Source organism: Parasteatoda tepidariorum, chromosome 7, assembly GCF_043381705.1.
Source record: "Parasteatoda tepidariorum isolate YZ-2023 chromosome 7, CAS_Ptep_4.0, whole genome shotgun sequence".
NCBI lineage: Eukaryota > Metazoa > Arthropoda > Arachnida > Araneae > Theridiidae > Parasteatoda > Parasteatoda tepidariorum.
In genome coordinates, this window is record NC_092210.1 from 82,679,099 (window position 1) to 82,688,371 (window position 9,273).

Below are 9,273 nucleotides of genomic sequence, written 5' to 3' on the forward strand. Positions count from 1 at the left end.
TTATTTCTTTTATGAAATAATTTAAATGACAAAGGTCAAGTTATCTGGAATGTCAATTTATCCGAGGGTACTGCGTTTTTTAAATGAATTAAATATGACGTTTGCCAGTTCCACAATCAAGTCAATGATTTACAGAGGTTTCGGCACAGAAATCTGAAAGGTGTTTTCCATTTAGGTAGATGTTCATAATTGCGTTTAACGCTTCTTGTTTAAGACCAGTACGTAATGTGTGAGGTTTTTTTTTTTTTTTTGTAAGTTCATTGCTGAAAAACCCTTTTCAACCGCTTCAGTACTCCCAGGCAACAAAAAAAAACATCAATTCCACCATGCGCAGTATGTTGCTGTATAGGGTCATTTTAGAAGTGAGGAGCTAGACTCTTGTAAGATAACAAAAATTTAAAATGTATCACGAACATTAACGAACATCAATGGCCGTCCGCTCGGACGTCGGATTCGAGAAATTCGTTGTCCGCGTGGAATTTTTGACCGCCAAGGACGGGCGGCCCTTTTCGAGTCCTGACCTCTGGGGATACTGGATCGGAGATTGATCGTGCTCTAGTTGAGTTCAAAAATTACGATCTGCGGATAGATGGATGATGAGTGACTGTGTCCTCCTTTTAAAGCAGGTTGTGATGTATGTCTGTGGTGGAAGTCGAATTCTCAGCCATAGATAGCGTCATTGTAGGAACAAAAAGCTCATCTCTCTCCCTTAAAATAGGCTTACCAGTATTGACAAATAGCCTAAGAGAACAACTAGCAGTCTAAGAATGAGTGCAACAAAAGTTATGCATTTAGACTTCACAGCAAACATCAAAGTTTTTTTTTTATTTAGAAAAAAAACTTATTTTTTCCGTAAAATAAACGACATATTTCTGAATAAAAAATGAACAAGCTTCGCTCTAAAACGATAACTCTGGATTTATTTTGCAGATAATATTTTTAGTTTTAACTTTTATTACCGAAATGTTGGTCAAAATAAGTTTGTTAAAACGCTTTACTGGTGATAAGTGTTTACAAATGATATAATATAATTGTTTTTTTTTTTGTTTTTTTTTTCTTTTTTAATATAGACAGATAATGTTAAATTGCTGTTTTTCAGCTTGTGTATCTTTTGACATTTTGAGGAGCATCATTGTGTTGAAAATATGATATTATAATAATTAATAGAGATTCAAGTGCATCCATATTGGTTTTTAAACGCAGAATAGTTCATAAGCTCCCAGGACTTTTGAATAGTCTAAGGACATCATTCTGAAATTGAAATCCGTTTCATAAGCACGTAATAGAGCCACACTGTAAGAAAGGATTTCTCAAAATTGAGCTAAAATGTGCAAAAAAAAACTTCCAAACAAATAATAGTCGAATTTGAAAGCTCCATGTAACAGTATTCGAAATTGAAGCAGCATATACTCATTATTTTCAGCAAAATGCATTGTTTCAAAAGTTTTGTGAATGAGAAAATGCGTGAGAGAGAGATGTCCGTTGGCGGTGAGCTTGATTTGAACCATGGACAGGGCTCATCAGGGTTCGTAGTAGGTTGCTCTAAATACCATAGTTGTGCACCCCAGTTCAGGGAGAATTAGAAGCTTTATATAGTGGCCACCGCAATGACGTATCGTAGCGCTGTATTTCCAATTTCAAAGATACAAAGAGTTGCAATTTCAAAAATATTGTCCCTATAGCTTTCAGGAAATCGGTAATTTTAATTTTATTCTTTGCTTATTTCGCTATATCTTTAAAAAAAACATTTAAATGAATGGAAAATATGATATGATGTGTCATTGCGGCTGTCATTATACGAGGGTTGTAAATTAAATAGTGGCAACTTAACATTGAAACTCACAGAAGGGCGGGCATGCGCAAACAGGATATAGAAGTGGTAAGGTGGCGCTGTTGTCGATGTGTAGAGTGCAAAAAACAGTCAATATGCTTAGAAGGGTAGTTGTTGTGTGGCGTTAAAGTGAGGAGTTTCGTTTCCATCGCTCTAAAGCATGTTTTCAAAAGTGTTAATGACGAAAAAAGATGAGATGCTTGAACCCATCGTGCTAATGTCCTATACGGTAAAGCATTTGCTCCACAGGCTTCCACTAATCCTCGAGAGCATTCTGTTTCCTTTTTGCCACGGGCAACCTCGATTTTGAGCCACGACCGCTGATCACCTTTTGAAAACATGCTTTAGAGCGATGGAAACGAAACTCTTCACTTTAACGCCACACAACTACCCTTCTAAGCAGATCGACTGTTTTTTGTACTCTATACATAGACAACAGCGCCACCTCACCCCTCCCATATCCTATTTGCGCATGCCCGCCCTTCTGTGAGTTTCAAGGTTAAGTTACCACTATTTAATTTGCAACCCTCGTATAAAGCTTCCTATTTTAACCAGGTCTGTTGGTTAGAGCATCCTACAACGAACCCGGTGGTCCTGGGTTCGACGAACGAATCTTGGTCAACCGACAAACATCAATCTCTCTAACACATTTCTTCCTCCACATCATATTTTAATCTATGCATTCTGCACAAAAATGATCATATGGTTACGTACGATTTTCGAATTCGACTATTATTTGTTCCGAAACAATTTTGACACATTTTTGCTCAAATTTGAGAAACCCTTTATTATAGTGCAGAATTTATAAATAAGTTGAAAACAACGAATCTCTTAGATTGCCAAAAGTCTATTCGAAAAGATAAATACAAATAGATATATAGCATCTTTCAGTAAGTGCTAATTACTCAAATTAAGAAACATAAAGTTTGAGTTTGGTAACAAAATAAATATCAATATATGTTTAAAGAAATGTATTACGAGTAGATATTAAGCAACTTAAATACTTTACTAATATTCGACAGTTAAAAAAAATTAATAGTGTTGTAGTTCAATGTAGCATTGCGACCAAAATATTATCCTTCCCTTGTTAAATTGAACACCAAAAAATTTTGAAAGCAAAAAATGTCATTTGTTTGAAAAGGGAAGATTATCTTCAAAGTGAAGGTAAATGTTTACTTAAAATTAGTAGTTTATTCAATAGGTGGTACGTAAATACTTCTGAATTATTACAATAAATCAAGTTTGAGTTAAGTTTGCCAAACAACATTTACACATGAGTAAAATATTGTCACTCTACAAGAAGAAATTTTGATATTGTATATTATAATACTATTTTTATGTAGCTTATAATCAATAATTGTGGCTCCTGTAATGAAATCTTGCATACGAAAGACAAAACAGAAAAAATGGTTTAGAAATATTTTTGTTACACAACTCTGAGGCTACTGGTAGCAATACGTTTACACAAACCGTTGCTCTAAAACTATGAGAAAAAAATACAATCAAACTATTCTCAGTTATCCACAATACATAGGAAATTCATAAAATTTTCTCTGAATCTTGAATTATTTGACGAAATTTTCCTTAAATATCACGTAACGCTTCCATTTTTTCCCTTCTTCTCTTAATACTTATTGACTTAACGAATTCATAAAAATGAATTTCACATTCATTGTGCTTCAAAAATGTAATTCGTTATTGTTTACAGTCATTTTATCACGAAATCACGTGATTTTTGTTAAAATACGAACTTCCAAATAATTTGCAAAAATTGATTCCTTATTCTTATGTTGTCTCAGCATTTTTAATCTGATTTTAAAATCGTTTGCGGGTATAAAAAGGTTAAAACACAGCTAAAAAGCCGTAAAAATAGCGTAGCAAATTGACCTGGAGATCAGGTTTCCCGGGTTCAATTTCTGACAATGACTGAATACTCATTCCTCACTAATTGTATTTTCTACAGTTATAATATTTTACATTATTTTTCCCGTTAAATCGTGTCAGCCCATATATAGCATTAAACCTAAAGTTTTACTAGAAATTCTCAAAGAATAAAAATAGTAGTTATTTCATAGATTTAATAAACAGTTTGCTTGGAGCATTTTACATTGAACGGTTTTGTTAAAGGGAAGTGAAAATTGTACAGATTTTGAATAAGCCATGTTTATACGGTAGAGGGTGCTAATATAAATATGGTATCATAGACACATTTCGCAAAATATTGAATCTTACATTTCTTGCACAATTTCGCCATATGACTTATGCTTATTGAACGAGGTGCACATCCATACTGCTCCATATGAAGATTAAAGTTGCAACTCTCTATGCAATCCTAAATAAAATATACATGATAAAACATCAATGAAAGAAATGTTATATAGTCAACTTTTTAGAACGATTCCTGACATCCGGACAAAAATAGACACTACAGCGTAAGCTCGTTGCATCGTGAGTGCAGAAAAATTCCGTAATAACAAACACATAACTAAAAAAGTCTACTAATAGTACACTGGCAATCATGAATTAAGGAAAAACTACAAAAGTAGAGATAGCTGACCCAAAAATAAGCCATTCACTATGAAATTTGATTATATTTTGCTAGGTTGTTTTTTATCGCTAAACACGTATAAAAAGGTACACGTAAACACTTAGTCCCTCAATTTATGACCAAATCCTTTCGAAATTTTGTCTGTAATATGTAATCCAAATATGTAAAACAATATATGCTTATTTAGAGAAAGCACGTTTTTTGTCCGAATTTGTAACTTAATTAATTGTTGGCACTAATTAATTAGCATATTTGAAGGCACCCCCCAGGAACCCTTAAGATTGACTCTTAGTACGTAAAAATCTGATCATTAGGATCGGAAGTTAATCAGAGAGATATCTTTTTTGAGCATTGTACAATTACTGGGTTCTGCTTCTCAAACCAAATAATTTAAATGAATCTTAACTCACCATCATTAAGTCTTAACATAAACTTAAGATTTAATTTCATTGTTCGACAATAGGTTGCACTGATAGGAACAAAAACAAAATATAATTTCAAATTAACATTTTTCACGAACAATGAGCCACCAACAGAAAAAAAAGCTATAGTCACACGTGTAGATTTGTTTCGAATGGATTACGTGCAGAAAAATATTTAATAATATTTTAATTATATTAATTTATATTTCAACTAATTTCGAAATTTGAAGAAGAAAATCTGATTCCAAAACACAGCAATGAACTGTATAATTCTATCTCCTTTTTCTTTGAAATTGATATTTTTTTAATGATGGGTAGAATCGGAGTACATGATACTTTACAATAAATCACGTCATGCAATAAAAGAAATAAAACAGGAACTTACCATGATATCAAAAAATTCATCTGAAGTTCCTTTATTCAACACTGAGCAATTTGTATCATAAGGGTCGGGTAAGAGATGTTGCTCGATCTAATTAAAAAATTTGGTTAGCAATTTGATGGCAATAGTCAAAAGTTATGAATTATATACGTTAATGTAAAAATAGAAATATGCTACACCTAGATCTTTTTATTTTATTCAGGAAGCATTCTGCTTCACCAAAAGCAAAATCTATTTGACATTTCTGTTCCCCTCATATAATATTGTAAAATATTTTGTGACATAAGATACATTTAATACAAATCTTATAACAAAATATATCATTTGAATTAAAATTAGGTATAATTTTTGACAAGATCTAGATTATAAAAGATATTTAGATGGGAAGCTGCGATTCTTTTGCTCGCTGTTGGAATTTTTATTCTAAAATTACGATAAAATAACCAACAGCTGTTTGTCCATCCATTTGATCTTAAAGTTAATGGTTAAGAACATCTTACACAGTTACGATTTTCAAACTGTTTACAACTAGTATGGTTAAAAAACTATGAATACAATACAGTACGGTTTTTTAACTACTTGCAACTTCCATGATTTCACGTACTTACAAAAAAAACATTTAACAGGAAATTGGAGCTAAGCTTTTCGTTAGGTAATGGGCATTAGAGTTAGATAACAGGCATTGGAAATTCTTCATGTGTTGAAGAGAATGGAGGAAATATTGTGGTGAGAACGATAGGACTTGAACCCCGATTCTGTAGATTATGAGATTGCCAGATTGGTTATAATATGTTCTCCGCTGCAAGGATCAAAAATTTGCTTCACTAGGTAGTCCTATTTGATGCGATAAAATTCTGTTTGCTTAACAGTATTAGGTGAAAGCAATTAATAAATTGTTTTTCTAACAATTTACAGTTAAAATATTATCTTATCAATAGTTATTTGATGTTTCGTTTGAATATGCTAAAATAACCACTAAATAAATTGTCCTTTAACCATTTTTTCTGAAAACTTTCTAACAGTGCGGTACTGGGTGAAAATGATATTTAAAACTTCTTTAATTCTTTAAAGGTGTTTTTTTTAATTGGAGCTGATGCATTAACTGATGTGGCCATTATTAAAAAAAGTAGACTTAATTTAAAGTACTGTAAAAATTATAGAAAAACTCCAATTTTCATCATTCTAAAAATTATAAAACCATAGTTTGGAGATTGTACTTTGTAAATCATACTCACATATTCAGTTATTTGAAGAAGATGATATCCCGGAAATCCAAGCCTTAAACCATGCCTAAAAGGATTCACAAGCTTTCTAGAATCGTGTATTGTAAGATAAATGGCCGGCTTGGCCAAAGGATCAAGGTATTCATCCAGCTTTATATGTAAGACGAAAACAATATCTGAGAAAGAAAGAACATTTCCATTTTAGATTTCATACCATTTGCTGCATATTCAATTTAGAAGTCTTACAGGATAAGTAAGTAAAAGCTGTTGTGTAATATCTCTCTGAGTACAATGTTGGACAACTAAAAAATTGGGGGAAAGAACACTATATTTCAGGCTAATACCAAATCAAGTTCTCATATGCAATTTAAAATGTGTCATTTAAATCTAAACACCTAAAGTGCTTACACCTGTCTCACGTGCATTCACACCATGCGCATGCACCGTAGGCCAGAAGACCATGATCTTTGGCCTACAGTCAAAAATTAAATTTTCAACTAAAATATGTGTGGGCAGTTTTAATATAGCCCAAATTAAGTATTCATAATCATTCTAAACGTTATTATTTACTTTTTGGACCGACAAGAGTACAATGTAATGAAAAATATGTTTAAAAAAAAATTTTAATGTAACTTTTAAATTTTTATTTCAGAAATATATACAGGAATTTCACCTTACTGTTACATTTTTATCAGAGAAATTAGTCTGAAATCATAGTACAATTTTTCAATTTGCTCGATTAGCTAATACTCTTGACAAACTTATAGTTTATATCTTATCATTTCGCATTTTACAATGTATAAATCACTTTCGAAACTTAGTTCCAAAAAGTTCCACAAGGTAATTAGCTAAACTTTTTTTTGTTGCCTTCTTTGATGTTTCTTCTTTCGAAAAAACCTGCCCCATTTTGCCCGTGTTGCAAAGGTGGACTAAATATACCGAAAAACAAAAATTATGTTTTTTTGTTTCATGTTTTCGCTTTATTTTGTAATTAATTTGCGTAATTTTGAAATATTACTTCGGAAATATAATTTGCTTTAAATTTTTAATATGAAATTACGAAAATTATTATATTTTCATTGCTATATTTAATTATTTAAACTTACTATATTATTATTTTTGTTTTTGCTCGCCATATTTCAGCCGACATTTTGTTTTTTTGGGTATTATTAGTGTATTTCGAAATTTCAACTATGAATTCAATTGATCTGCACATAAACACCCCTAAATAACCCCCCCCCCCCCCAANCAAATTTTGAAACAAATTTTATCGAAATACTAATTTTGGCAACGAAACCTTGGATGCTGGCCCACTGTGCATGCTTGTAGAAATTTGAATGCGAGTTTGCGATAGTTTGTTGTTGCCTTCTAAGTTGCTATACACCTACAGAAAAAGTTCACCTATAAAATATGGATTATGTTTTTATTTGTTTAATAGGGATAATTATGTTTTAATTTTTAACTTTTTATGAACTTTATTAAATGATTTTATAACGAATAATTTCTATCCACATCGGTTTTAATAAGCCTAGTTTGAATTCATCTTAATATTCTCCTTGTGCAACGCTTACGTTTGTTTAACAAGCTAATTTTATTTTAAGATATATTAAATATGTACACATTAATCTTAAGTTAATTCTGGCTTTAAATTGCATCGTAAAATTAACTTTATTGATTCGTATGTGTATCTTATGTTACTATCAAAGAATTTGTTTTAGTTTTACTGAATACAAAGAATAGTGGCTGCAACTTTGCACCAAAAGAGCATTCTCCTGTTGTTATGAAGTACCAAGAAGTTATTGATGTTGTTTTAATTTACCGCTTTTGCGAATTGAAACTTTGACTTACGTGCCACCATTTTTGGTGTTTTAAGATACACTCAAAATTTTATCAACATAATTTATTGAGGACTTTAGCTAGAAATTTTTACATGCCTAGTTCAATATAAATTATATCTTTAAATATTTTTGTTTTACTTGACTCAATACTTAAATTCGAATGATTGCACAGGTTAGATCAATAAATTAAGAGTTGAATAGTGCATAAGAAAATAAGCTAAGTATAAAGTGTTACACCTTTAAGAAAAACCGTCTTCAGGCAAGCTTGCAGGTAGTGAGAATCAGTTTTGAATATTATTATTACTAGACTCATCACTTTAATTCGAATGATTATACATGTAAGATTTATCAATTCAGAGTTGAAATAATGTTTTAAAAAATGAGATAAGAGTATTACCTCTTTAAAAAAACGGTTTTCGGACAATCTTACGGGGACAAGAGAATCCCGCTACGGAATATTTTTGTTTTACTTGGTACGTACATTACTTTAATTCAAATTATTGCACAGTTTAGATTACCAATTTAGAATGGAATAATGGTTTAGAAAAGGAGCTAAAAGTGTTTCCCCTTTTAAAATAAAAACAGTAACCTTTGCACTCGATTATGTAAACGAACATACTGTGTTCCAAACGTTATAAAGCACATTTCAGGGATTTATTTCCCAAAGATAATGGAACTTGCTAACAAGCGAAAGAAAAGTCAGCTGGGAATAAGTTAAAACAACGTTAATTTAATCGGCTTTCACTTACATAATTTATACGGAGCATCTGTTTACTTACCTTTCGTAGTTACAACTTTAGTCTCATTTTGCCAATTATCCTTATTTAAATCTCTGCGAACAACTGCTCTATTGAAGAATTTTGTAACAACTTCGACATCAGATTTCAGTCCATAGGATAAACAAATTGCAGATTCTCCATCATTGTCGGTAAATGGTACCAGGTGAAGCTTGTATGTTCTTCAATCGTACAAAAATAAATGAAATAGCTCTAGTATATCTAAGAGTACATGATATATATATATACATAT

The 9,273-nt window shown here is 31.4% G+C and overlaps 1 protein-coding gene across 1 annotated transcript in view; it reads right to left on the minus strand.

Moving 5' to 3' along the window:
• The window catches only part of LOC107454508 (uncharacterized), a 41,610-nt gene that overhangs the window by 6,967 nt on the left and 25,370 nt on the right, over window positions 1-9,273 (minus strand). The window contains exons 13-16 of the mRNA XM_043055570.2: window positions 9,024-9,202; window positions 6,419-6,582; window positions 5,187-5,273; window positions 4,064-4,163 (exon numbers count right to left, since the gene is read on the minus strand). Coding sequence (XP_042911504.2) covers window positions 4,064-4,163; window positions 5,187-5,273; window positions 6,419-6,582; window positions 9,024-9,202 — 530 coding nt within the window. The remainder of the gene's footprint in view (window positions 1-4,063; window positions 4,164-5,186; window positions 5,274-6,418; window positions 6,583-9,023; window positions 9,203-9,273) is intronic.